This window comes from Eulemur rufifrons, chromosome 28 (assembly GCF_041146395.1).
Source record: "Eulemur rufifrons isolate Redbay chromosome 28, OSU_ERuf_1, whole genome shotgun sequence".
NCBI classification, from domain to species: domain Eukaryota; kingdom Metazoa; phylum Chordata; class Mammalia; order Primates; family Lemuridae; genus Eulemur; species Eulemur rufifrons.
Window position 1 is genome coordinate 5,226,657 of NC_091010.1, and position 27,904 is coordinate 5,254,560.

The following is a 27,904-nucleotide window of genomic DNA, read 5'->3' on the forward strand; positions in this document are numbered from 1 at the left end:
GCATGCTCCCTTCAAGCTTGAGCCCTTTTATAATGGTGCTAATGCCATTCATGATAGAACCCTCACGATTTAATTACCACTCAAAGGCTACACTTCTTAATAGTGTTGCATTGGGGGTTACATTTTAACATGAATTTTGGAGTGGACACCGTCATTCAAACTGTAGCAGCATGGTATTAACAGCATGCCCGACGTATTTGAAATGAGGTCATGGGCCTTCAAAATAAATGTAAGAATTTTGGGTTTTTCTGGGAGGCCAAGGCAGGAGGATCACTTGAGCTCAGGAGTTCGAGACCAGCCTGAGCAACAGTGAGACTCTGTCTCAAAAAACAAAAAAAAAAAAACAAAAAAAAACCAGAATTTTGGGTTTTAGTCTGAGTGAAACTGGAAGCCATTTGAGGGTTTTGAGCAGAGGGGTGAATGATTTGAATTGGTATTTTACAAGAAAACTCTGGCTGCTGTGTTGATACTCAGATTCAGAGGCACAAATGTGAAAGTAGGGAGGCCAGTCAGGGGGTGTTGCAATAATCCAGGGGAGAATTGAAGGTGATCTGAAGTACAGATGTGCTATGCTATGCAAGAAACTTCTGCATATAAATGAGAACAAACCCAATAGAAAACTGGCAAAAAATACAACAGGAAACCCCCAATCTAACAAAGAACGTGAGATGCAAGTCGCTGATAATCAGAGAAATGCATGTTAAAACAATGACAGGACATTGTATCTGTTATTCTGGCAATAATTAGAAAGCCAATATTGCCAAGTGTTGGCTGAGATGTGAGGACTTAAGAATCCTCTTGCCTTGTTAATGGGAGTATAGAATCCAGCAGCAATCTGACTCTGCTGCGTTAAGTGTACATATACCCACGACACAGCAATTCATCTCCTAGTGATATATATATGTGTGCGTGTGTATAATTTTTTTTTCTCCCAGAGAAATTTTCACACAGGATCCTAAGGGAATGTGTACAAAGGTGTTCATTGCAGCAGTGTGGCAACAGGGCGGCCAGGGCAGCCTAGATCACTGGGAGAATGGATGGGTAAAATGTGCATTGTGATAAGGACTTTCATGCATTATTTCATCATCTTTTCTTCAAAAGGTCCCTAAGACAGTAAAACTTTTAATAGCATCCCTATTTACAGATGATAAAACAAAAACTCTCCTCCCCTACACACAAACGGCTGCTTATTTTCTGGTACATTCTCTTTAGTTTCAGGACGAGGACCCCGGGGTTCAGGGGCTCAGCCCCGCCTGCAGCCTCAGAGATCTGCAAGGCTCGGGCCGCGGCGGGCCAGGGCCGTCGGCACCGCGGACAGCGCCGGCCGCTGGGCGGGGCGACCGCGGGGACGTCACCGCGCGCAGTCTCGGGGGCGCGCGCTCGCGGGCGGCCGCGTCACGTGACCCCGATAATTGGCACGGCGCGCCGCGCACCCCTCTGCGCAGCCCCCTGACCTGCGGCCTCCGGACCTCGCCGCCGCGCCGACCCCCGCCCTCCCGGTGAGCGCGGCGGCCCGTCCCCTCCCGTCCCCGCTCTGCCTCTCCTGCCGTCTTGGGGCGGCCCCTCGGCTCCTCGCTCCCGGGTTCTGGGGCGCCGCTGCCCGCAGTCCTGAGCCTGGCCGGGCCTGGGTGGGAGGAGGGGGAAGAGAACTTGACCTTGGCCCCGCCCTTGGCTGGCCGGCCTGTCCCAGGACCCCCAGCCCCCGGCGCGCGTCCGTCCCCACGAGTGCAGTGTTTTGCGCGCTGGAGCGAGGCGCTAACGGTGGGGGCCCGGCTTCCCCGCGGCTTTCCCCCGGGAGACTGAGACTGCCCCCACTGCCTTCCGTGGCCTGGGCAGGGGCCTGCTGCTCGTCGCCCTCTCTCGGGAGGGGTCACGGGACCGCACGGGGGATGGGGAGGTTCCTGTGGTGTGCACCTGGCGGGACTGCAAGCATCTTCCACGTCTGGGGTCTTCGAAGGCTCCTTATGGACGGTCTTAGCCGCGATCTCCACTCACAGATGAGGAGACTGAGGCCCTGAGACAGGCTGGCCTGGCCTGAGGTCGCAGCTAGAGTGGGAAGTGCCCCTCCCACCCCCAGGGAGAGGGACGGGGTAACTCTGAGGCCCCTCAGGTTGCCGTAGGCATTAAGCGACCGAGGGCCTCCTCTGCCGCTCTCGCAGCCCCTCCCCACGCTGCTTTGGAACAGGCCCCATCAGGCCCCATCTCCTTCTGTACTTTCCCCACTTCTGGGCCCGGGCCCTTCTCCTCTGCCCGGGAAATACACATACCTCCTCCCTGCCCTGCCCTCTGCCTTGACCGAGGCCTGCCTTCTTTTGGGTTCAGCAAACTGGAGTTGGGGTTTATTCCTGAGCGAACCTCATCCAGTTCTCAGAACGTGGGGCCAGGGTAGGCCTGAGGCAGTGAGAATCCAGGCTCTGCTGCTGCCCAGCTTAGAGGTCTTGGGGAGAGCCCCCTCCCTAGCCCCTCCCCTGCCCTCTGTTAGCAGACCTCTACAGTGGGCACATTAGGGAGCAGTCCTCACCAGGGCACCACCGACAGGGCCCTGTGTGTGGGAGTCTCACTGGCCATGAGTTTCTGCGGTTGTTTTCGTTCTGGGGTTAGGCTGGGCTGGGCAAGCTGTGTGTCCCCAGAAAGACCCCCTCAAGAACTACCCAGGGCAACTCTGCTGTGCTGGGCAGGGGGTTGCACAGGGCTCCTGACTCTGGCTCCTTGCTGCTGCCCTTGACAATGCTGAGCCCTCCAGGGCTCCTGGGTCCTCAGGGCCTGCTGGGGTAGGGCCGGGGGAGGCTGGCTGGCTGCCCTCCTGCAAGGCCAGTTGAAGGCCACAGCAGTGTCCTGTGGCTGCCCTAGACAGTTCAGTGTTTGTAAAACACAGTGTTCCCACACTGGGCTAGGCTGGACTCAGCCGGACTTCGTCCCTGCCTGGCCTGAACTGCCCCCTTCCCCGGTGGGGGTGGGGGTGGCAAATGGAGCAGCTCTGGCTGCAGCTGATGGGAAGTAATTGCTCCTGGGAGGAATCTAGGCTTGCGTCTTGATGACCCGTGAGGAGGGGACAGGCCCTGGGACCACACAGAGCCCTCTCACTCGCCAGCTTAGTTTCCTGTACCTCAGTTTCCCTGCTTATAAGGATGGGCTTATACAGGTGCCCCACTCATGGACTGTTGAGAAGATTAAACGAGCACAGTGGCTGCTCCAGAATCAGTCCTCCCTGGCTGCATGCTTGCTTCTGTTCCCACCGTGATGGTCTCGGGGCCTAGTTTCCTTGGTGGTGGAATGGGGATGAGTGCTCGTTTGGGTTCTTTTCATGTCCCAGAAGACTCCTGCTGTCCTTCAGGAGCTCCTGGGCCTGGTGGCCAGCTGGGCTTCCGGGGTCAGGCAGAGCAGGGGTTGGGGCTCTGGCTGTCTGCCTGCAGAACCCGTGCCTGGCTCTCGGAGGTGTGCTCTGGGGGGCCCGAGCGGTCCTCACTATAGGGCCTGCATCGCTGGCAGTGGGGCTGGACACACAGCCCGAAGCTTCAGAGGCTGAGCAGGTGGGAGGGAAGCTTGGGGCTCTTGGGGCTCAGAGTCCTGCTAAACCCGCCTCTTTCCTCCCTGTTCAGACTTAGTGCTGGTTGCCCTGAGGGCTGCCCCTCTTCCCACTGCCCTGGCTCTCATCAGTTTGGAGGGAGAGAGGGAGGCCGGGAGGAGGGAGGCAGGCTGGGAGGGCTGTGTTCTGCCCTCCCACGGGGCTTGACCTTTTGTGGAAAGTCCAGCCAGTGGGTTCCTGGGGCCTTGGCTGAGCTGAGGGCAGAGGTTGGGGGCGGGGGTTGGGGGAGGTGACCTGTTGGCTGAGCACACCTGGCTGGGAACATTGGCCCAGGCAGGACCTGGGAGCTAGCTGTGCCCCAGGATGCACATTTTCTGGGGACTGAGCTGTACAGGGGGCAGAGGCTGCTTCTGCATGCTCGACCCTGGTAGGGGGGTTCTGCCCCTGCGTCCACTCACAGACTGGGTGTCTGGGCAGGAGGGCATTAGTTAGCATTCAACGGGAGCTGTCCTGTGTCCAGGCATTGGCTGGGCTGGGGCAGAGGAGGGGGTTCTGCTCACAGTCGTAGGGGTGGGGGAACAGAGGTCCTACTTTACACATCCTGTGTAGGACAGGGCATCACTGTCAACCCCCAGCCTGCCTGCATAGGGAGTCCCGGGGGATCTCCAGGATTGGAGGAGGGTCTTAGAACTCCTTTCCTGTGGGGGGGAAGAGAAAGTCCCCCCGACTGAAAGTTCATCACTTAGGAAGTTTCCTTGGGAAAGGCAGGTGACATGATGGGATGAGATGAGCTCCAGGTTCTGGTTCCTCCCAGCCTGGGTGGGCTTCGGCCTGTACGTACGTGCCTGTTATCGGTCCTGAGTGGCACTGGTCCTGAGTGTGAGCTCTGGGGAGGGTGTGGGAGCAGGGAGGGTGGCTCTGGCCCGAGAACCGGGCCGGACATGGGGCTGCCTTCCCTTCTGCCCTCTTCCACTCCTCTGCACCTTAGTCCTCCCTGCTGGGAAGTAGGGCCATTGTTGAGGTCTGTGTCACGGGCCTCTGGGCTGTGCCTGGGAGAGGGGACACAGTTTGGACCAGTATTGCAGTTAGAGGGAATCACTGGTCACTTTTGGTCATGATGACTGGAGACCCAGCAGGGCCGTGGGCCTCCTGAGAGTGTGTTCCTGTCATCCCTCATCCCCCCCCCCCCCCCCCCGCACCTTTGGTTGCCAAACCTTTCTCCCTGCTGTTTCTTGACCATGCACGGCACAGCCCCTGTAAGACTCCCTGCCTGGGCTCCAGGGTGGTGGGCCATGTGGCCCACTCCTTCTTGGGGCCACTGCCTGTAGATGCCCTATGACCCTCTGAGTGGGCTCTAGGACATAGGCTGGATGTTCCCCGAGGCAGAGCCTGGGTGGCATGCCTCTGCATCAGCCTCTGGGCACCTGCAGGGAGAGGGTGCAGGCTGGGCTGAGTGGGGCTTCGCAGGGCCGGGGCTCAGGGCTGCTCAGAATCCACTGATGGAGGTCATCGGGCCTGGATCTCCCACTAGGCAGTAAGCCCAGGAGAGCTGGGAGAGTGTCTCATTCACCTGTCTCGTCACTGCCCAGCCCAGGGCCATCGGTAGGACCGACAATTGCAGATTGAGTGAATGAATGGCCGTCAGAGCCTCCTTCTGCCCTGGTCCTGTCCTTTATGCCTGTCCCTCCTTGCCTGTGTCCAGGATGAGTCAGCTGAGGCTGCTGCCATCCCGGCTTGGGGCACAGGCCACCAGGCTCCTGTCTGCACATGACGTCCTGGGGCTCAGCTGGCGCAACAGGTCCTCTGGACCACCAGCCACCTTCCCAAGCAGCAGAGGTGGAGGTGGTGCCAGTTACATGGAGGAGATGTACTTCGCCTGGTTGGAAAACCCCCAGAGTGTCCACAAGGTCAGCACCCCCCACCACTGCATGGGAGGGAAGCCCCTGGGGCCAGGCTGCGCTGGGGTGGTGGGGCAGAGCAGCTTGCCTGCTGTGTGACCCAGGGCAGGTTTCTTTGCCTCTCAGTCCTCAGCTGTCCCTGTTTGTGAAAGAGCCTGTCCTCATGTTGGGTGAGGGAAGCCCGTTGCTTTCCTGTTGCTGAACCAGCCGGGGGGTGGTGGTCTCTCTTGAGAGGCCCTGGCAGTGCCCTGCTCAGCCACACCTGGGACCTGCCCTGCTGCTTTCGCTGTGCTGTCTCCAGATGGCCCCTTCTATGTGATTAGGGGCATACATATTTATGTATGCAGTGATCTGAGAAAATAAATATTTGCTGATGGTAATAAAAAATTAAATCAGATGAGAGAGTGAAATGTGCAAAGTGGAGTGGCTTTGTCTCCCCTTCACTCACACGCCACAGTCACGTGACCCCAACCAGAAAGTATGACAGGTTACAGTCAGAAGGCTCCCTCCCAGCCCATCCCATCTGTTCAGTCCCACCATCCCCAATTTGTTCTTAGTTTCTTCTGTGTCCCTTCCAAGACTGTGTTTAGGTAAACTTATTGCAGACATAGATCTGGACTTACCCCTTTCACACAGAATAACATGTACCAGGCACCGTTTTGCCCCTTGCTTTTTTCACTTGGTGGCACATCTCCAGGATCTTTCCGTGTCGGCACATATGGAGCCTTGTTCTCTTTGTCCAGCTGTGTGGTCACCCCGAGTACCGGTTTATTCCCAGTGTGGCTGTCACGGACGGTGCTGCAGTGGATAACCTTGTACATTTGTCATCTTGCACGTGCACAGCTGTCTGTGGGGTAAATTCCCCATCAGCGATGCCTGCGTCCAAGAGGATCTGTGTGTGTGTAATTTTGATGGGTGTTGCCAAATTGCTTTCCACAGGGATTGTACCAACTGCTGCTTCTACCAGTGCGGCATGGGCGCGCGTGGAGGCCAGCACACGAAGCTCCTACTGTGCAGTGCACATCTGCTTTTTGTGTCTGCACAGAGTAGCAAGCCACACAGCCTCTTCTTTGTTCACTTTACAGCATATCTTGGTGATATTCCATAGCCACAATACTGAATGCACCTTACTTTTTTTAAATTTCAGCATATTAAGGAGTTACAAACTTTTTTACACCTTTTTTTTAAGACTGTGTAATCTTCCAGATTCTAAATGTACAATCATTACTTAACCAGTTTCCCTACTGATAGTCACTTAGGTTGTTTTTACATTGTCATTTTTATAAACAGTCCTGCAGGGACCTTCCACGTGTGTACATCTAGGCACCTTGGGAAGGCCCTGGGAGCTGTGGTCTCTAGGAAATACCCAACGCCCAGCCTGGGCCACCCCTGACTCCTCCCAGGCCCTGACCTGGCTGCATTCTTGCTTCTGCCCTGCCTAGTCCTGGGACAGCTTCTTCCAGAAAGCCAGTGAGGAAGCCTCTTCTGGGTCTGCTCAGCCACAGCCACTGTCCGTTGTCCATGAGAGCAGGCCTGTGGTGTCGAGCCGGACCAAGACCAGCAAGCTGGTGGAGGACCACCTGGCAGTGCAGTCCCTGATCCGGGCCTACCAGGTGAGAGGCAGCTGAGGCCAGGCTGGGAGGCTGCACTGGCTCCTGGGTCATGGCCAGGCGCTGGGGGAGAGGGGTCTCGCTCAGCTCCAGCGGCATCTCTCCAGAGAGCTCTTCTTCCAGGCTCCTACCAGTGGCGCCCACCTCTCTGGCTGGTCTTTGTCACATTGTCTTTTAGAGCACTTACCAACCCCGGGTATTTTTTGTGCGTATTGATTTGTTTGCTTGGGGTCTGTCTCCTGGAATGTTGTCTGTCTTGTACATACCGCGCCCCAAGTACCTGGAGGATTACTTGGCAAATAACCAATTCCAGACATGTCGAATGAAGGGTGAGTAGATTGACCCTCATCAGTGTCTGTTTTCTCCTTTAGACTGGGCATTCCAAGACAACAGGGACTGGTATACAGCAGGTGCTTACTTAGTATTTATGGAATGAATGAATAGTTCTGTAAAAAGCAGCTCCTTTTGGAGACTTAGGCTCTCCCAGGCTGGGCCCCTGCCCTGTCAAAGAGCCCCGCTGACGTTCTGTGTTCTTGGTCTTGACTGAACAGGACTAATTGGAGGCCTGCTCCAGGTGTGCACTCCATAACAAGCACAGTCGTGTGGGATCTCTGGGAACGGCAAAGCCGATGTGCAGAGGGAATGCCAGGGGATCCTGGGGCCCTTGGCAGAGGCTCCATGGGAGGGAGCAGCACGCTGCGGGGGCCCAGGGTGCAGGGGCATTAGCAAATGGAAAGGACGCCTGGCCTCTGAGCGAGGCGCCCTCTGCGTGGGGTGGAAGGAGCTCCCTGCGCAGCAGTGGTCCCGGCATGGAGGAGGGAAGGTGAGCAGGCCTGGGCTCCCTCGCTGGCCTTACACCTGTTGATGCAGGCAACCCCGGAGCAAACGGCAGCTAGTTGCATTGTGTTTTTCTTGGCTGGCTTAAAGACGCAGAAAGTTATCTAACCACTGACTTTGATAGTGAAGAACGCGGCATGGAAGCTGTATACTAAATCCAGAGTAGCACTCGGGGTGCTGCCTGAGGGCCTTGTATTCTAGGCACAGTCCTCAGCTCTTCAGCAGCTCTTCCTTCTTTAATTAGACAAGACCAGGCACTAGAGAGTCCTCCCAGCAGGGTGGTCCCTGGATGCAGGCGTGTTGCTGTCTTGTGCCTGGTGTGGGCGAGCTCCCACCAGGAGGGCTGCGGTCCCTCACAGGCCAGGCGAGGCACAGAGTTCTGGTTTGACTCACCTGCACACTGTGCTGGAAAACACCACTGTATTGTTCCGGGCATTTTCAACCATTTAAAGGTAGAAGAATAGGGTGGTGACCCCCCCCACCCCCAGTCAACACACTGCCAGTCTTGGGTCATCTGTTTTCCCTTCCCCCTCGATCCCCACCCCCTGCTGGATCATTTTGAGGGCAAATCCCAGATGTCACCATTTCATTTATCGGACATTTCAGTATGTATTTCTAGAGGTAAGGGCTCCTTAACAAATATGCCATGATATTCTCATATCTAAAAATAATGGTAGTAATAATACTAAATATGCAGTTGATATTGATGTTGGCCTTTTGTCTTAGGATTTTTTAATTGCTTGTTTGAAGCAGGATTGAAATAAATCCACAGGTTGCCATAGGTCGATGATATGGCTCGTAAGTCTCTCGTACTCTGCCCGTTTCTCTCTCTTTCTGTGTGCCTTGCCATTTTTTATGGAAAAACCAGGTTGTTTGTCCTGTGGAGTTTTCCTGAGTCTGGATTCTGCTGATTGCACCCCCATGGTGTCATTTCACCTGTCCCATTGTCCTGTGTAATTTCTGTTCATTGGCAAGTAGATGGAGAGGCTTGATCACCAATGAATTTGGTTGTTTTTTTTTTCAAAATCAGCTTCCTGGTGGTGATGGTGATGGCGCTTCGGCAGTTAGCAGCCGCGGACAGTCATTTCCTAGCTCCGTTAACTCATTGGGGCTTGCAAGAATGGTGATATTCCAACTCCACTTTTCCTTCTTTGTTTATTACCTGAAGTCCTGCTAGCAGGAGAAACTTCTCTTTGTCAGCTCTGCTTATCACACATTTTATCGGAAAGACAGGATCACTGCTTGAGTTTTCCTTTTATTGACTGATTTTCACAATTATGAGGTGGTCCCCTAGCATCCTCTAAAGGTGACCAGTGAAGTTTTTCCTTCCTTTTTCAGATTCGTTTGAATGCATGAATTTAAACATACTTGATCGGTTTCAGTCTGTTGTAAATATACTGTCCTTGTTTTTGCTCAAAATGCATCCTTATTCCCAGCCCTAGTGGCGTTTGAGCACTCCCTTGATGTCTGGCATAACAAGATGTGCCAAGTTCAGCTCGTACATTTCTGCCCAGCCCCAGAACCATCCAGGTCTCCAGATGGCGATGTTCACTGCTTTTGTTTTGGTCATTACTTCTGAGCCCTCTTAGTCATCAGAGCCAGGACTTGTGTATTTTTTAAAAAGCTAGCCTACATTATGTATTCCTACTGCTGCTTCTGCATACTTCAAATGCAGGACTCAGGGTTTGCTCTTGACCTCATCAGTCTTATGGTACCATCTCTTTTTAGAGATGTCAAAAATAGAGGTTCTCAAAGATGTCAGTACAAGGGCTTATTTGATTTTCCCACACGCTCCATGTAACAGTGTTAGAATAACAATTGTAGCACTGTCACTACTGACCGGTAACAGAAAAGAGTTTATGAATTTTTTTCTTGAAGTTCTGTTTCTCTTTAGGGAATATTCTATTAGTCAGCTGGAATAGTTCCTCTCTGTGTAGTTATACCACTAAATAGACATACTTACTCATTTGTTTCATTTTACTTTAAATTTTTAAAACTTATTTTTTACAATAATATAAAGTATTTATAAGGTTCCAAAGTCAAATCTTCAAAGTAAGATTTATTCTTAAAAGTCTGACTTCTAGTCTTGCCTCTCTAACCTGTTGTGCCCCATCCCCATAGATGATAATTTTTCTTATTTTATGGTTTTCTTATTTTATGATTTATTCTTCTAGTGCATATATTTACTTCTATGTGTACAAATATGTGCAAATGCATGTATTTTCTTGCATATCCCCTTTCTTAGATAATGGGTAGTTCACCACATGCACTTTTCTGGAATTTACTTTTCTGCTTAACAGTATTTTGTGGAGATGACCTTGCAGTATCAGATGGAGATTTTCCTGCTTCCTTTTAACAGCTCTGTCGTCCCCCGTTGTGGATTGCCCGTGTCCACAAACCAGTCTCCTGTTGATGGACAATGGGGACATTTCTAGAATTTGACTATTACTACTAGTACTGCAGTGGGTATGGGTCTGGTCTGGTTTTCACCGGATGCACATTGTACTTTTAAACTGGGTTGAGCTCCTGCCACCTTAGTGGCTGTGGCTGGGGTCTTGTAGGCAACAGCTCAGTGGCTGTGGGGTGGAGGCGTGGAAACTTGAAAATCGAAGTGGGAAGTGAGGGGCCCAGAACCTTGGCCTTGGCGAAGGTCTGTCCAGCCGGCCCCAGCTCTGCCTGCCCTTTTCCCTTCCCCCAGATCCGGGGCCACCATGTGGCCCAGCTGGACCCCCTGGGCATTCTGGATGCAGACCTGGACTCCTTTGTGCCTTCAGACTTGATCACAACCATCGATAAATTGGGTGAGAGTCGGGACGCTTTCCTGTTGTCATGGCAATGCTGATCAGGTGGCTCAGTAAGGGGCTCTTGGGCCCTGCGGTGCCTCGGGGTCCATGTAGCCCAGACAGCAGCCACAAGGCTTCCCTCTGACCTTGCCTATGTACGTGTCTCCAAGAGGGACGCCCACTCTTTCCCAGCCAGAGCCCTGTGCTCAGCAAGCTTGGGAGCCTCGTCTGAGCCCACCTTTGTGGCAGCAGAGCCATGCTCTAGCTCTCGGCCCCGCTCCCCAAGCTGGACCTGGAGGGAGGGCACTGGGGAGACTGAGGGACCCCACCTGGGCCTGACCTCCCTCCCCACTCTCTGCTGCCTGGGCTCTGCTGCGCCGCCGCCTGCAGCCTTCTACGACCTGCAGGAGGCTGACCTGGATAAGGAGTTCCAGCTGCCCACGACCACCTTCATCGGGGGCTCTGAAAGCACCCTCTCTCTGCGGGAGATCATTCGGCGCCTGGAGGTGAGCACAGGCAGGTGTCAGCCACAGCTGATGGAGTTCTCTGGGGTGAGCTAGAGGGAGCGTGGGTGCACTCCGGAGAGCCCCAGACGCCAGGGCTGTCGTCCCTCTTCCCGGCTCCTGGTGGAGTCCCCACCTGTCCCCCCAGAGCACCTACTGCCAGCACATTGGCCTGGAGTTCATGTTCATCAACGACGTGGAGCAGTGCCAGTGGATCCGGCAGAAGTTCGAGACCCCTGGTGTGATGCGGTTCTCCAGTGAGGAGAAGCGGACCCTGCTGGCCCGCCTGGTGCGCTCCATGAGGTCGGCACCGCCCCGGACCACCCGAGTGGCTGCAGGGCCTGCTCCAGGGCTCTACCAGATGTCCCAGGCCCTGGCTAAGAAACTAGGCGGGTACCTGGCCAGGGAAGGCAGGACTGGATTGGCCTCCCTCCCTCCCCGCCCCCCCAACCCCCCCACCCCTCGCTGTGGAAAGGCCCTTAGGAGGAGTGTTGGGACCAGGTGCTCAGGCAGTTTGGCCAAGAGCTGGTCAGGTGGGCAGGGATGGGGCTCCAGAACATGACAGCAGGGCGCTCTGAGCAAGGGCAGAAGTCACAGGAAGTGGCTGTGGGAGTTGGGCGAAAGGTGGAGTGAGTGTAGCAGCACCGGCCTGCTGGGCTCCCTCAAGCTGGGTCTGCCCAGGGTTGAGGCGCTTGGAGTAACACCTGGCCCAGCTGCCGTGTGCAAAGTGGATTCCTGAGCAGTGGGGTGTGGGCCGGAGCCTATATTCAGCCAGTGGAGGTCTTTGGGGCCTGGCAAGGGAGCCCTTAGCAGTGTGGCTGGAGGACAGTGGTCTGGCTGTGAAGAGGAGGAGGGTGGCAGCCGGAAGGGGTTCCGGGTTCAGGCAGAGGCCTCTGGTTCACCTGGGAGGGCCCAGCCTCCCCTGACCCTGTGCTCCTTGTTGGTGGGACAGCCATAGTGTGTGCAGTGGGTCCTGCACCACGCAGACGGTGGCGGCGGTGGCCTCAAAGTTTCCTCTGTCCTGGGTGTTGGGCTCTAAGCATTCATGAGCTTCCCCGCAAGCAGGTTTGAAGACTTCCTGGCCCGGAAGTGGTCCTCGGAGAAGCGGTTTGGCCTGGAGGGCTGTGAGGTGATGATTCCGGCCCTCAAGACCATCATCGACAAATCCAGCGAGATGGGCATTGAGAATGTCATCCTGGGGATGCCACACAGGTGGGCCTCCGCCCCCAGCCTGCCCACTCTCCTCCAGCCCGGGGAGGGAGGGAGGGGACGGCAATCCGAGCAGGGGCTTGGTGGGAGCTGCCAGCAGTGGGGCTGGCCTGGAAAGTGCCCAGAGTCCCTGGGCCTGGCCTGCTCCTCCCAGAGCCACGCTGGGCCAGGGACTAACTGGTTCTCTGAGGCTCCCTTCCCCTCTGGCTGTGTCGCCACTGTTCCTTGGAAGGCTGGGATTTCAGAAAGAGGTGCACTGTGCTTCCTGAGCCTCCTATGGACAAGGAGTTGTGGGGAGGCTTCTCCCAGGGAAGTGAGGGCAGGACCTGGGCAGGTGGCCCGGGCTGGCCCCCCTGGACAGAGGTCTCTGGAGGTGAGCCGAGGGTCTCTGCCCTATCTGCAGGCTGCCTGCCTGTTTCCCTTGACCCTGACGAAGACTTGGATGGTTTGCCCAGCAGCTGGGTTTACCTCTGAGCCCAAGCCCGAGGGCTACTGGGGAATGCAGCCTGGGGGATGGGGACCATGGTGGCCAGGGGTTCTGCTGAATGGGGCACGTGGGGATGTGCTGAGCGGTCTTAGGACAATGTCCTCAGCCTCCCTTGTGACCCAGGGAGCTACTCGTGGTCAGGCCAGCCCCGGGCTGCATCAGCACGAGGTGGGGACATTGAGGTGCATGGTGCTGCCATGGTGGTTGGGCTGCCAGGGGCAGGGTTTGTCTGTCACAGGCTCTGTGCTCTGAGGGGTCTGGAAATGCCCAGGTCTGGTCAGAGGGGCAGGCAGAGCTGGCCCCGCGGCCTGGGCTGGCTGGGATACTCGGGGCTTCAGGTCTTGGGCTGGTAGAACAACAGGAGAGGATGGTGCTTGGTGGCCAGGGGTGGCCTGAGGAGGGCTGTGGGAACAGGGGGCTGTTGTAAGCCAGACCAGGCCCCCATAGTGGGGGAGGGGACTCTTGTGGCCCCACGGAACAGGGGAGAGGCTGACCTGGAAGAGGGCTGTCCTCGCATCGCGGGGCCACCCAGGGCTGGAGGTTGGGCCTGGGGCTGGTGGGCTGTGTGGGTGAGTTCTGAGCCACCTCTTGCGTCCCCATCAGGCTGGTGCCCACCCCCAATTAACAGCCCCCCATGGGAAGTTCAGGCTGGGTTGAAGAATCCCCTGGCTGCCCTCCTACCCTCACACCCCACCTCAGCTACCCTGGGCAGGTCCCTTGGTGACTCCTGATCTGAGGGTCAGTCAAGTCCCCTCCCCCCGTCCTGCCACTGGCATCACGGAGGGCTGCGTGTCAGCGACTCTGACACATCAGCAGATTAAGTTGGGGGCAGGGAGGTACCAAGGCACTGGGTTGGGCTCAGCTTTTGGGTGGGGGGTGAATGCGTGGCTGCCGTGTGGCCGGGTGGCCCCTGCTCCTGAGGGCCTTCTGACTGGGACCTGCTGGGCTATCTGCCTGGAGGGAGCTGGCTGGCCGGGCCCACTCACCAGCCTTGTAGACTGAGGCAGGATGGGAGGGCTGGGCCTCACCTGGGCTCCACCGGGGGGGCCCTGCCCCCACATGCTGACTCGGGTGGGTCCCAGGTGGGCAGGCGGCGTGGTGATGCTGGGCTGGGGGGGGAGGCGGCCTTTGTGCCAGATGAGAGCCCGGCCCCCTTGGCTCCAGGGGCAGATTGAACGTGCTGGCCAACGTGATCCGCAAGGACCTGGAGCAGATCTTCTGCCAGTTTGACCCCAAGCTAGAGGCAGCAGACGAGGTGGGTGCCACGCCCAGGTCCCGGCGCCCCTGGGGAACCTGGTATTTGGGAGGTGGACTGAGGAGGGGCTGGGCCAGGAGTTTCGAGGCTGAGACAGGCCTTGCGATGCACGGCCGTGGGGAAGAGCGTGGGAGAGGGGCTGGATGCTTGCGTGAGACCCTTAGGGCTCTTTGGAGCAAGGGCTGCAGTTTGTGATAGCTGGGAGGGCCTTCGGATGATCTGGGCCAACTTCTCAGGTTCTAGCTAGGGAAACTGAGGCCCAGAGAGGGGCAGGGGGTTGCCAGAAGTTATTCACTTCAGCTTGTGGGCCCCGGGAGGGCCCCCTCACTCATTTGTTAACCCAGGAGAGCCTTGGGGGGGGGCGCGAGGGCTCCCTGCGCCCGTCAATCAGCCGAGGAGACGCTGCTCCTGCTCCCACCCCTTTCCTGGCACACACGTGCGCCGCACACCCGGGCCTTGGCCAGGCCAGGCCCTGAGCCCACACTGCTGTCCCCTCTCCTTCACTCGCGGCCTCTTTCCAGGTCCGACCTGCCTCCCCTTCTGGTGATTTTCCTGGTCCTCTGGGCAGTGAGCCCGTCACTCCCTCCTCTGTGTCCCTTTGCTCTCAGGACTGTCTCTCCTCCGGCTGGCTCTGGCTCGCCCGGTGTGTGTTGTGTGTTGTGTGCAGGCGTGTGCATCCAGAAACATCCCACACAGGCGCAGACACGAATTTGTCTAGTACATCCTTACGTGTAAGAGGCCGCAGGAGCAGCTGTGACGCTGTGTGGCACCTTACTGTTTTCACTTAACACGTTGTCACTGTTCCCACCAGCGCTTGTGCAGCTGCCCTGGGCTTCTCACAGCCGCAGAGTCTTCTGGGCGTTAGGGTGTGAGGAGGTCCTTGCTCACGCGTGGGCGAGGACATCTGTTAGATTTGTCTGAGAAACGCAGTGGCTGGAGCTGAGATGGGGCTAAATGGCCCTCCAAGAGCTTGCAGACGCCGGTGAGGCCCCGCGGCGTGTGCAGGGGCCACAGGGCCTCCCACGTCCTCCCTTACTCTGGCCAAGCCTTTCCCCTTTGCCAGTGTGGCCGGCGCAAAAAAGGATTTTGTTGTCATGTATTTCTTTGTTATGAATTCGATGAAGTGTCTTTTCACATGTTTTTGAGCCATTTGCATGTCTTTTTCTGTAGTTTTCATTCATGGCTTCTGCTCATTTTTCTCTAGGGTTTTGGGGCTTTGTCTTAGCTGATTTGGAAAGTGTTTTGCATATTGAGGGAATTAGGTTCTTGCCTGCATGTGTCTTATTAACATTTTTCTCAGCTTGAGTTTTTTTCCCTAACACCATGCATGGATTTGCTCCCCCGAGACAAATTTATTAGATTTTAGCTGTTTTATCTTTTATGTTTTCTAGGCTTTGGTTATTGTTTAGAAAGTCAGCCTTCCCTACTCCAAGATCGTAAAACATGTGATGCTTTCTCCCAGTGCTGCGCTGGCTCCGTCTGCGTGTGCGTGTTGCGTGCTGTGAGGAGTGGGGCAGGGATTCCACTCCAGCATTTCCCCGGAGGCCTGGCCGGTGGCCTCGGCCCTGGCACTTAGGAGTTGTCCTGCATCCCCTGCTGTCACTGCTGCTGCATGCTGGGTGGCCCGTCTTCCGGGCGCTTTACTCCTGTCCTGCACTGTGAGCAGTGTGCCGGGAGGACGCAAGTTGAAGGTGCAGAGGGGGCTCTGATGAGGGGTGGCTCGTCGTGGCCTCTGAGCCAGGCCCGGGGCAAGCTGCCTTCCTCCCGCAGGCCGGCAGGAAGGGGCATGTGACGAGGAGTGTGCCGGCCTGTGGGCTTGAGCATCTGCCTGTCTGGTGTGGGAGGGGGTGGGATTGTCACATGCCCACCGCCCCCTTCAGGGCTCCGGGGACGTCAAATACCACCTGGGCATGTACCACGAGAGGATCAACCGCGTCACCAACAGGAACATCACCCTGTCACTTGTGGCCAACCCCTCCCACCTGGAAGCCGTGGACCCTGTGGTGCAGGGCAAGACGAAGGCAGAGCAGTTCTACCGTGGGGACACCCAGGGCAAGAAGGCGAGCTTGCCTGGGCTCTGGTGGCGGCGTCGGCCCTGGGGACCTGGGCGTTGGGGGGAGGAGCTCTGAGGGCTGGGTCCCAGGTCTTCACAGTGCAGGTGGCAGGTCTGGGCACACAGGCTGGGGCAGGGTCCCTCCTGGCTCACACCCTGCCCTGCAGGTCATGTCCATCCTGGTGCACGGGGACGCTGCCTTCGCTGGCCAGGGTGTGGTGTATGAGACCTTCCACCTGAGCGACCTGCCGTCCTACACCACCAATGGCACCGTGCACGTCGTCGTCAACAACCAGGTGAGGGTATGGGCCACACCGGGGCTTTGAGAGCATCGCCCCCATCCCAGGAAATCCATTCAGGGAGCTGAATTGCCGCCTCGGTGATGCACCGTGCCCACGTACACCGGCACACGCGCGGGTACCCGTGCACACTGGAGGAGGTTGTGAGGGCGAAAGGAGTCCGCGGGTGGCAGGTGCTAACAGGTGCTGTGGGACAAGGTGTTCCCTTTAGCTCTGCACGGGCCAGTTGGTCTCAGGACACAGGGATCGCGGCGCCCTTGCTCTAAGGCAGCTGTGGTCACAGCAGCTTATCTTTTGATCCTAGAAAATCCCGTGTTAACTGTCTTACTTGCATTAAGTTATTTAATCTTCCTTGAATAATCCCGTGAGGCAGGAATTTAATGAGCCCTTTCTATAGATGAGGAAACTGCGGCTTTGGGAATGTAAGTACCTCGCCCAAGGTCGTGCGCTTAGTAACTGGTGGGACTGGGATTCCCCAGGCCCATGTCCCTCACTACCGGTGTGTAAGGTGACTGGCAAAGGGGGCAGGCGTGACTCCCCCGGTGTGGCTGCTGTGCCTGGGAGCTGCTGCCATGTCTGACTGCAGGGCTCTTCCCCGACACCCCATAATGTCCCACGACCCTCCCCAGCTCCATGACCCTCCCAGTCTCTGATAAACAGAGCGGTGCCGCCGGTTCTTCCTGCCTCCGCAGATTGGCTTCACCACGGACCCCCGGATGGCCCGCTCGTCACCATACCCCACCGACGTGGCCCGGGTGGTCAACGCGCCCATTTTCCATGTGAACGCAGATGACCCAGAGGCTGTGATCTACGTGTGCAGCGTGGCAGCCGAGTGGAGGAACACCTTCAACAAAGACGTCGTTGTGGACCTGGTGGGTCTGGGGGTGCTGAGGCCAGGGCAGGGGTAGGTGGCGCGTCCCTGCTGTGCTGACTGGCCAGGTCTCCAGCATCGTCGGCATTCAGGGCTGGGAGCCCTGCTTGGGTGGGAGATTTAGTGCCACCAAGAGCAATCTGTGCAAAGCCCTGGGGGTGGGACCTTCATTCAGTGACAGGTGATAGTGGAGCTCTCAGGGGCCTCAAAGGGTGTGCCCTGCCCGATGTGCCCCAGTTTTGCAGGGACAGCATTGACCACCTGGCGTGGGGGCGGGAACCGAGCCCCTCTGGCTGCCCCTGCAGGTCTGTTACCGCCGGCGTGGCCACAACGAGATGGACGAGCCCATGTTCACGCAGCCGCTCATGTACAAGCAGATCCACAGACAGGTGCCTGTGCTGAAGAAGTACGCAGACAAGCTCATCGCCGAGGGCACGGTCACCCTGCAGGAGTTCGAGGTGGGCAGGCAGGCTGCGTGGCCACCCAGGACAAGCTGCGTGTGGGGGAGTTGCAGATGTTGCCAGCCCAGGGCTGGGGACTCAGGATTTAAAGGTGTAGTGAATATGGTCTTTGTCCCCAAGAGCCCCCGGTTACCAAAGGGGACAGAAAACTAAGGACGTGATTATAGCCGGGTGAAACACAGTGAGCACTGCGATGTGGGGGAAGCCCAGCCCCGGGCAGGAATCCAGGAAGGCTTCCTATAGGAGGTGGCCCTGAGCTGGGATTGTCCCCACAATTATCTGTGACGTGTTGGTCCTCCTGCCTTCAGGGAGCTCTGAGAGCAAGGACTGCATGTCCTCCCTGGGTCTCCCCCAACCCCTTGCTGAGCATACAGCAGGCCCACCTGGCTTGGGGTACCTGTCCGAGATCCCCCTGAACTCTGAGACTTTGGTCTCTAGCCAAGGACAGCCCCCAAGGCAGCAGACAGAGAGTTCCAGGGTCCCTGCCTCTGTTCAGACCTTCTTCATCCTGATTGCAGGAAGAAATTGCCAAGTATGACCGCATCTGCGAGGAGGCCTACGGGAGGTCCAAGGACAAGAAGATCCTGCACATAAAGCACTGGCTGGACTCCCCCTGGCCCGGTGAGCTGGCGCGTGTGCCTCTGGGGCGCCCCTGGGCCTCAGGGTCTGGCGCTGGGACCAGGACTGGAATGGCCCTGGTGAGAGCAGCCACTGCCCAGGGCAGGGGCTAAGACCTGTGTCCCTGAGGCTCCCAGGCTGCGTGGGGACGAATTCTGCAGGTCGAGGATGGCATTGCCTCGGAGCACGTGTGGCCAGTGCCTCCTGGAAAGGGAGGCCGGGCAGGGTTGGGGAGGAAGCCGTGGAAGCAGATGCTCAGGCCAGACGTGCAGCTACATCTCTGTGCTCCGTGCCACGCTCAGAGGGCCTCCCTGTGGGGCAGGCTAGGTCAGCTGTGACCCCAGGGCCCAGGGGCCCGGGTGGGAGCTGCAGGTGTGGCTGTCCAGCTGCCGTGGGTCCCAAGGTGGGCTCAGGGTGAGTACAGGTGCCAGTGGTGCTGTGAAGCCGAGGGCCCCTTAGGCCCGGGGGACAGGCTGACCTGGGGACCAGAGCCACCGCTGCAGGGACTTGGATGGAGCTTCTCTCCCTCTCAGGCTTCTTCAACGTGGACGGGGAGCCCAAGAGCATGACGTGCCCGGCCACAGGCATCCCTGAGGATGTGCTGACCCACATTGGCAACGTGGCCAGCTCTGTGCCCCTGGAGGACTTTAAGATCCACACAGGTGAGGCTGTGCAGGCTCCAGCATGGGCCACTGTCCCAGTGCCAACACTGTGCCCGGCAGGGAGGGCAGTTGGGATGCCAGGGGAGGGGCGTGGCGTGTCCCTGCCCGGCCTCTCAGCAGGTCAGCGCAGCTCTTGGAGCCTCGTCTGTGCCCCAGTGAGGTGCCTGTGGCAAGAGCTCCTCTCAGGACGGGCAGGTACGGGTGCCACGCGCAGCTGGGTGCCAGCGACTGGTCTTAGGTCATCACCTGGGATTTTCCAGATGCCTCTGCCAGGGCATGGCTTGTGCAGGCGTAGAGCAGGAAGGCAAGAGCTTCCCGTAGGGGGCGGTGGGTCTAGGCTGTGGGCAGGACTCTGCAGGCAGGAAGGACACAGGCTTGCTGCTGCCTGGGTGACGGGGGCAATCCCACCACCCTGGCGCTCCTGGGCTCTGGGTGCTCATTGACTGTCCCCCCCTCGTCCCCATAGGCTGTGGCCACTGTGGCCTTTGCTTGGGAAGTCTGGAGGCCCCCATGGCTGTGCTGGGGCACCCGTGTACCCTCTGACCAGCACATCACAGTTCCCAAGGGGGTTCCTTCACAACGTGCATGGAAGCCCAGGTGTCCTGAGGCACCCGCCGATGGCGTCTGGGCTGAGCACCTGCTCTGTGCCTGTGTCACAGCTGGTTCTGTGCAGGTGTGGGGCCGACAGGAACACGGCCTGACAGCATCGGCCGGTGGACCCGGTTCAGACCCGAGCACCATGGCAGTCGTGTGGTCTCGAATAAATGACTTCCCTCTTCCGAGCCTCAGTCTCCTCTGCTGGAGAGCGGGGAGTCTGCCTCCTCCGTGGGGTGGCTTTGTGTCAGGCCGTGTGTGGCGCAGGGAGGCCGGCCCCTCGTACTGGCTGTGGGGGGTGCCTGGTGCTGGGCTGGGGCCCTGCTCTGTGGGAGGTGTGCGCTGGGCACATACGTACCCTCCCCGGGTCCCACGACTGTCCCAGGTGTGTTGCCAGGCCCCTGTAGTCCTCAGGCCAGCCCTCCCCTCCCACAGGCCTCTCTCGCATCCTGCGGGGCCGCGCAGACATGACCAGGAATCGGGCGGTCGACTGGGCCTTGGCAGAGTACATGGCCTTCGGCTCCCTGCTTAAGGAGGGCACCCACGTGCGGCTCAGCGGGCAGGACGTGGAGAGGGGCACGTTCAGGTGAGGGCAGGGGGTCTCCTGGCCCAGGGCATTGGCCCTGTCTGCATCGAGCCCATTCAGGAGTTCGGAGTCAGCATGGGGGATCTGAAGTGGGAGCCGGCCCTTCCTCCTATTCCTGGACCTGGGGGCCCGCAAAAAAGGCCCTTGTCTGGCTGAGGTCTTCACTGGTAATGCCAGCAGCAGCCCCAGCCTCTGCCCTCAGGCCAAGTCACAGAGGGCCACCGGGCCACCTCTCTGACCTCCACGGGGGCAAGTATGCAGAGCTGACTGCTAGGTCCAAGCTGTCAACTGGTATCAAGCTTGTGGTCATCTCTGGTCCTCAAGATCTCTTTTTATGCATGTGTGTGAACTGCTATCAAGCCAGCCTTCCCTGTTTTGTTTGTTTGCAGTTGAGTTTTTGAATCCAGATGGGGACTTATACTTGCCAGTTGTCCACGTCACATCTCCTTTGGTGTGGGACCCTAAGTGTTTTGGATCCTGACTCGGTCAGATCCACGTATGTTGCTGAGCCAGGGTGGTGTGGCTTCCAGGACGCAACAAGCCGGCTTTCTCATGTCCTGGTTGCTCAACCCCGCGGGCCTTGCTCCAGCCGGGGGCCCAGGTGGCTGCGCTGACGCAGGCTGAGCTGCACGTCATCCTTGCCAGGCGTGGGTTTCAGCTAGGCGGCCTCCTCACTGCGCCAGCCTCCGGTGCTGCACAGCGCTCCTGCCTCCTGAGCTGGGACGGGGCAAGTGAGATGGTGAAGGGGCCAGCAGGATGCACAGGGGGACAGTGCCCCGGGGTGTGACCTCCTAGGGTCTCAGGCTCCACCCAGCACCCGGGAGGTCTCATCGTGTCCCCTCTGTGAGTAAGAAGCTGAGACTCAGGGAGGTGCCGCAGCTCATAAGTCCTGCCCCAAGACCCGCCGGTGCACTGCATGTGGGCTCAGCAGGCAGGGGCAGGGCTGGGGATGCTCAGCCGGGCAGCCTGGAGGCTTTCCACGGCCTTCTTGGGTGCCGTCCTGTGGGACCCTGCAGGTTTCCTGGGACAGTGACGAAGGCTTGCCTGCCTCCTGCTGCCAGCTGCCTGCTGCGGGTGAGCAGGTGCCAGCCCACCTGCCCGGTCTGTCTCTCTCCAGTCACCGGCACCATGTTCTCCACGACCAGGAGGTTGACCGGAGGACGTGCGTCCCTATGAACCATCTCTGGCCTGACCAGGCCCCCTATACCGTGTGCAACAGCTCCCTCTCAGAGTACGGAGTCCTGGGTGGGTCAGAGCTCTGCCTGTGGGTCAGGTGGGCCCTGGGACACCTGGGGACCAGAGATGGGCCAAGGTCAGGGCCCGGGAGGGGCTGGAGAGGCTCAGAGTCCCCTGGGGGGCCAGGTCCAGGGATGGCCCTGAGGCTTGTGGCTGGGCTGCCCCCACCTGAGGCCATGTGGATGATGAGATCTGGACCTCGCAGGGATCCCTGCTGGGGGGCCCTGCTTGCCTTGAGGGGGACTCTGTGTGTACCAGAGCCCCTTCTCTGACACCAGCCACACTGAGCGCAGATGGGGAGCAGCAGAGTCCACCACGGCCACAGCTGCCAACTGTCCCCGATCCTGGCCTGGCCGTCCCCACACTCCTGAGCCCCATCTCGCCGCCTCTGCCCTGCATCCCAGCAGCCCTGCACTGCGGGCCCGTCCTGGCTCGGCTGTCCTGACGGTGTTCCCTGTACACCCTCTCCTGCGGCTCATTAGCGGGCTCGCTTCCTCCCTCGCTGCCTCCCCCGGAGGACAGCCAGCCCCTCCGGGAGACGCAGCTGGGCTGTCCCTGCCCCGTCTCCTCAGCAGCTTTGCACGTGTTTTGGGGGGTTCCTCTTGGCAGGTGGTCCCTGCTGCTCCCCAGGATATCTTTAGATACCCTGATTTAGATAAGGCTGGACCTGGCCACGTGTGATGTCAGGGCTGAGGGTGGCATCTCTAGCATGTTGCTAGCTCCTGGGAAGGGACACACTGCTCTTTGAGTCCCGGGGAATGCCTGGGCTCTTCCTGGCCTGTTGGGAAGGATGGGTGGGGGCAGGGAGGGTGTGCTGAGACGGGGCTGGGTTTGACTGGAGCCACTGCCACTTGGTGACAGTGTACAGCGAGCTCTGTCTTGTTGTCTTCTGATTAGGCTTTGAGCTGGGCTACGCCATGGCCAGCCCCAACGCCCTGGTCCTCTGGGAGGCGCAGTTCGGCGACTTCCACAACACAGCCCAGTGCATCATCGACCAGTTTATCAGCACCGGCCAGGCCAAGTGGGTGCGGCACAACGGCATCGTGCTCCTGCTGCCCCACGGCATGGAGGGCATGGTGAGGGCCGCGGCAGGCCTGGGATTGGTGGGATGGACACTGGCCCCTTGCTAGGTTGGGTGGTAGGTGCCGTCCAGAGCCCTGGAGCACCTGGGCCTGCACACCTGTGTGTGGCAGCCGCTGAGATGACGACGATACTGGCAGCAGAATTAGCTGCCACGTGAGAGAGCTTATTGTGCGCCAGGCACTGTGAACACCTTCTCTGAGCGTTAACTCTTGCAGTCGGTACAACTTAACGAAGTAGGTCCTGTTCCCACTTTCCAGAGGAGGAAAACCGCCACAGAAAGGTGGAGTAGCTTGCCAGGGTCACACAGCCAGTAGCTGGGATTTGAACCTGTGCTGTACATGCTGCCTGTCCTCTGGCCCCCGTCCTCTGTGACCTGCCTGTACAGCCACACTCGGGGTAAAGGGAAGGTGTGCAGGCTGGGTGTACCCTGGGGTAGGGAGGAAGGAGCAGAGTGTCATGTGATGCCACCTCCTAGGCATGTGGCCTGAACGGGGTGGGAGACAGGCAGGGGACAGGAGGAGCTGGCTGTGCTGGTGCAGGGCAGCAGGGAGCAGCGTGGGCTCGGCTATGCCTGGTCTGTGACCCAGGGCAAGGCCTTCTGTGCCCCTGGATGGTCAGGCTGCAGTGCCTGTCCCAAAGGTCCCACTCAGCAGGGACTGGTCGTCTGGCTGGGACTCAGCAGCACCGTGTCCCCAAGTGGCACGTTCAGTTCTATGCACTCTGTGCCCCTCGTGCTGTGGAGTCCTGAGGAGACTGGGAGCTCCGAGGGGAGAGAAGCCACCTGCCCGAGGTTGCCCTGCTGTGAAGGCGGCTTCTCAGGAGGTGGCGCGCGGGCCAGGCTGGGTGCCGAGGGCGGGGCCGGCCGGTGCCTGTGGTGCTGGGTCCTCGGGCTGCCCCCACCAAGGGGGTGGGTGGTGGCCGTGGGACAGGCCACTCCGTCCCTCGGGAAGCCAGCCTGCAAACCCGCGTGGGCTCGTCCTGCCCTCACAGCAGAGAGGCCCCGTGGTGAGGCCCAGGCGGGCCAGGTCTGCCGGCCCCGGCTGCGGGGTCGTTCCTTGTCTCCCTGTGCCCTCCCCGTCTCATCCGTGAAGGGAGGGAAAGGGTGTCTCCCGACGGGGCTGCTGTCAAGATTAGTGAGTGATGCAAGTGGGGTCCCTAGAACTGTGCCTGTGCGCAGCACGTGTTCAATCATGGCAGCCGCTGTTCCAGAATGTTCCAGGGAAAGAGTGTCTCAGCGTGGGCCTTTTGCTTTTCCTCCTGCTCTGCACATTCACACGCCACTCGCTGGGCCTGGCAGACCTCGCTGCGAGGGTGCCCACCCTGCTCTTCCCCCGCGGTCTTGGTACTTTCCTGTGGTTCAGACTCCAGAGTGAGGGCACCTCCCCCGAGAAGCCCTCCAGACTGTGCCCTGAGCCTGGGGCCCCTGTGTCTGTCCCATGGGGACCAGCTGGGGCCATGGCATGTGCTTCCAGGGGCCAGAGCACTCCTCAGCGCGGCCTGAGAGGTTCCTACAGATGAGCAATGACGACTCAGACGCCTACCCTGTGAGTGCTGCCCTCCGTGCCCAGGACAGGGGTGCGCCCTGCTGTGCCCACAGGGGCAGGGGTCCCGGGCATGGTGCAGCAGGCAGCCACCCCCATCCCGTCCCCACAGGCGTTCACCGAGGACTTCGAGGTGAGGCAGCTCTATGACTGCAACTGGATTGTGGTCAACTGCTCCACGCCGGCCAACTACTTCCACGTGCTGCGCCGGCAGATCCTGCTGCCCTTTCGCAAGCCGGTGAGTCTCCGTCCCCGTGTGGCACAGATGCGGGACCTTGGCCGGCTGGGGGCAGCTGGCAGCTGGGCGTGTGTTTCCCTTCCAGCTGATCATCTTCACACCCAAGTCTCTGCTGAGGCACCCAGAGGCCAAGTCCAGCTTTGACCAAATGGTATCCGGTACGTGCCTGGCCTGGGCGTGTGGGGCAGCCCGCCTTGGGGTGGTGGCCCATGGAGTGGCTTGTGCTCCTGGGGCTCCGTCCTCCCCTCTGCCTGTGGCTCTGCTGGCCCCATAGCTGCTCCTGGCACAGTCCCCACCAGCCAGGGGTTGGGAGGTTGGCGTGGTGGCCAGCTGAGGCAGGCCAGTTCGGGTCACTTGGGCTGAGCTCCAGGGCCAGAGGAGAGCACTGGGGCCCCGTTAGACCTGAGCAGGGCTGGCTGAGGGCTGGCGGAGATCTGCCAAGCTTGCCCAGTGTCATTCATTCAGACATTATTGGCCCCGGGGACCTGGTGTCCCCTCCAGTAGCCCTCAGCCTCATTTGCTTGGGAGTCAGGGGTCAGATAAAACACCTGAAGGTGCTGAAATTGAGATGTGACTCAGAGGAGAACCAGAGAGGGACAGGTGTGAGCCTGGCAGAGCAGAACGTCTTGGAAAATGGTCCTGGGCTGTAGGGGAGGGCCAGCAGCTGGCCAGGGAGGGCCTCGGCATGGACAGGCATTGGTTTTGCGTCTGTGTGTGTTTGGCTGTCCCCTCTGGCATGGGCGGGCAGCTGAAGTGGCAATTCAGAGCTCTGGCCCCAGGACTGGACCTGGCTTTCCTCCTGGGCCCTGGCTGCTGTTTGCCCTCTCTGCCTCAGCGTGGGGACACAGGGATGTGGGGACTCTACAGTGGCCTCCTAAGAGGTTTTGCAGCATGCTTGACCCGGTGCCTGGCACGTGGTGCGAACTTAGGAAGGACAAGTGGACAGGCTTGGGGATGGAGGCTCGGCTGCAGAGTTGAGGGAGGAGGACTGTGCAGTGGCCTCCTGTGACAGCTGCTTGGTGATGGGGACAGAGTGCCCTGCAGGTTTGGGGCAAAGGGTGATGTTATCAGATGGGTCCATCATGTCACCTTCTCTGTTTCCTTTGGGGCCGTCCCCCTGGCACCCCACTACCCATCCCCCTTAAACGGTGCTGCTCCCAGGGCTCTGCCCGTGGCTACTTCCCTGTCTCCAGCCCGCTCGCTGTGACATCTCAGGGTGTCTTCTGCCCCGCTCCACCTTTTGATCCAGAGATGCCCACTGCAGCCACAGGTTCAGACCTGGGGTTAGTCTGAGTGGCCAGGGAGAGCCTGGGCAGTCGGGCCTGTTTCCTGAGCTGCTAAGCCCCTCTGGGTACTGATGCCCCATTGCCCCTCCAGGGACCAACTTCCAGCGGGTGATTCCTGAAGATGGGGCCGCGGCGCAGGCTCCCGAGCAGGTGCGGCGGCTCATCTTCTGCACGGGCAAGGTGTACTACGACCTGGTGAGGGAGCGGAGCAGCCAGGGCCTGGAGGAGCAGGTGGCCATCACGCGCCTGGAGCAGGTGTGCCCGAGCCCCTCGCACAGTCAGCGTGGTGGGCAAGGTCCCATCGCCAGCCCCAGCCCGGGCAGCGTGCCAGGCAGGCCAGGGTGGGGGCCGGTGAGGGGTGGGCAGGCCCTGTGGCTCCCGTCCTGGGGCCCTGGGCACACCGCCCTCCCTGGCTATGTTCTGCTTTGTTCCTGCCTCCCCAGATCTCTCCCTTCCCCTTCGACCTGATCAAGCAGGAGGCAGAGAAGTACCCAGGCGCGGAGCTGGCATGGTGTCAGGAGGAGCATAAGAACATGGGCTACTATGACTACATCAGCCCGCGCTTCATGACCATCCTGAGCCGCGCCCGGCCCATCTGGTACCAGCCTGGGGCGCCTCTGCTGGGCCTGCCCGGGGCTCTCAGGCCCAGAGGCCCTGTCTTGGCTCTGCCCGCCCCATGGGCTGTGCCGCCCAGAACTGGCCACTGTCCTTCTCTGAGCCGCATTTGAAAACTGAGGAGTTGGAGCCCATAGTCCCTGCCAACTGTGTGTGTTCTGTCCTTGGCGGGACGACTTCCCCATCGGGGACAGAGCATCGCCAATACCACTTTACAGAGAGCAAGCCTTTGTGCCTGTTCTGTAGCCAGAACTGAATCAGAGAACCTGCTGCACGGCCCAGACCTCCTGCCGTGGCCCTTAGGACAGCTCTGTGGCCCCGGGAGCCTTAGGCTCTTCAGCTCTACGACAGGGTGATGCTGAGCTTAGACCCAGTGCGGGTATAGTCCCGGGAGGTGCTTGGCACAGAGTGGGTGCTCAGTGTTGGCATGGGTTGTCCCTGGGAAGGCAGGGAGGGGCATGAGAAACTCATGAGGAGCTCTGAGGAGCATTTGCCCCCAAAGCCTTAGAGTTGTGGCCTCATTTGTTGTCCTCGTGGACAAGTCCATTGACACGGTGGTGACAGTTTCTCCTCCCGTTCTGTGGCTGGGTAACAGCCTGGCCCAGGCCCTGCAGCTCTCTGGGAGTGGTGCCGGCCTCGGCTTTGCCGTCGACCTTCCTCAGATGCTGCCCCTGCAGCCCTGGGTGGGTGTGGACCCGGCCCGGCCCGGCCCTGCCCTTAGCCGTCTCTCCTCCTCCAGGTATGTCGGCCGCGACCCAGCAGCGGCACCGGCCACAGGAAACCGGAACACTCACCTGGTGTCACTGAAGAAGTTTCTGGATACTGCCTTCAACCTCCAGGCCTTTGAGGGCAAGACATTTTAGAGCTGGGCAAGGCCAGCTGTGGGGTCAGCTGGGGACCCAGGTGGGGAGGGACAGGGGCTGTGGGGCCCAGGGATGAAACAGGCTCTCGCAACCGGTGAGGCCAAAGAGCAGGCCCTGCTGGCTTGGGTGTTGTGCCAACCTCGGCCGTCGCATTTGCCTCAGAACCTGTCAGGGCTGAAGAAGCCGAGGGGTCTGATAGAGAGGATGCAGTTCTGGACTGTTCCCCCAGCTGCCCTGATCTTTCTGGAATTTCTTGTGTGGCGTCTCCATCTGTGTTTGTGTCTCAGGACACACGCCCGGGAGCCCTGCGTCCTCGGTCTCTCCCCTCCTGGCAGGTCTGGCCACCACACCCCCCATCCTTGTTGCTCTGAAGATGCAAAAGGATGTTGTCTTCTGTGCTCTTAGAAATAGGCGTTGCAGCGCTAGCAACCAGATGAAGCAGAACCACGCTGGGTGATTTACATGTGCTCTGTTTTATGGGGCGTGTCCTATGAGATATGTCAGCTTCTGTGTGAAATGCAGCCAACAGCTCATGTGTACCAAAGTAGGAAACCAAATAACAGAAATAAAAAAAAGTGCTTAAGAGAAATTTGCTGTTTTCATTTCATATTGTAAAATCCTGGGAGAGGCAGATGCTTGAGAGAGGGGAGGGAAGTCATGGCGGGGATAAAGTAACCACCCCCGTTGGGAGAGTTTGCCTTTGAGCACCAGGGAGTGTTTGCAGATCTCCTGGCTTCTCCACTCTTGAGCCTTTCGTTGGTTTTGTGCCCTGGGAAGATGCTGGGAAAGC

General features: G+C 59.0%; 1 protein-coding gene across 3 annotated transcripts; it reads left to right on the forward strand.

The window, feature by feature from the left end:
• The first annotated feature begins 1,379 nt into the window (after window positions 1–1,379).
• On the forward strand, window positions 1,380–27,697 carry OGDHL (oxoglutarate dehydrogenase L). Of its 3 annotated transcripts, XM_069459817.1 has the most exons (23): window positions 1,380–1,499; window positions 5,229–5,433; window positions 6,867–7,037; window positions 10,570–10,672; window positions 11,045–11,160; window positions 11,306–11,460; window positions 12,223–12,369; window positions 14,018–14,108; window positions 15,989–16,168; window positions 16,329–16,457; window positions 17,153–17,332; window positions 17,637–17,789; window positions 18,311–18,413; window positions 18,944–19,072; window positions 20,102–20,252; window positions 21,370–21,497; window positions 22,386–22,564; window positions 24,044–24,115; window positions 24,225–24,350; window positions 24,436–24,508; window positions 25,728–25,891; window positions 26,080–26,234; window positions 26,991–27,697. In XM_069459817.1, exons 2-23 carry the CDS (start codon window positions 5,230–5,232, stop codon window positions 27,112–27,114), a joined length of 3,033 nt encoding a protein of 1,010 aa, XP_069315918.1. In that variant the 5' UTR covers window positions 1,380–1,499; window position 5,229; the 3' UTR covers window positions 27,115–27,697. The 3 variants fall into 3 exon arrangements, 1 of the variants encoding a protein (XP_069315918.1); XR_011231634.1 differs by lacking the exons at window positions 24,436–24,508; window positions 26,991–27,697 and having other exon boundaries at window positions 26,080–26,237; XR_011231635.1 differs by lacking the exons at window positions 6,867–7,037; window positions 24,436–24,508; window positions 26,991–27,697 and having other exon boundaries at window positions 26,080–26,237.
• Window positions 27,698–27,904: the final 207 nt, after the last annotated feature.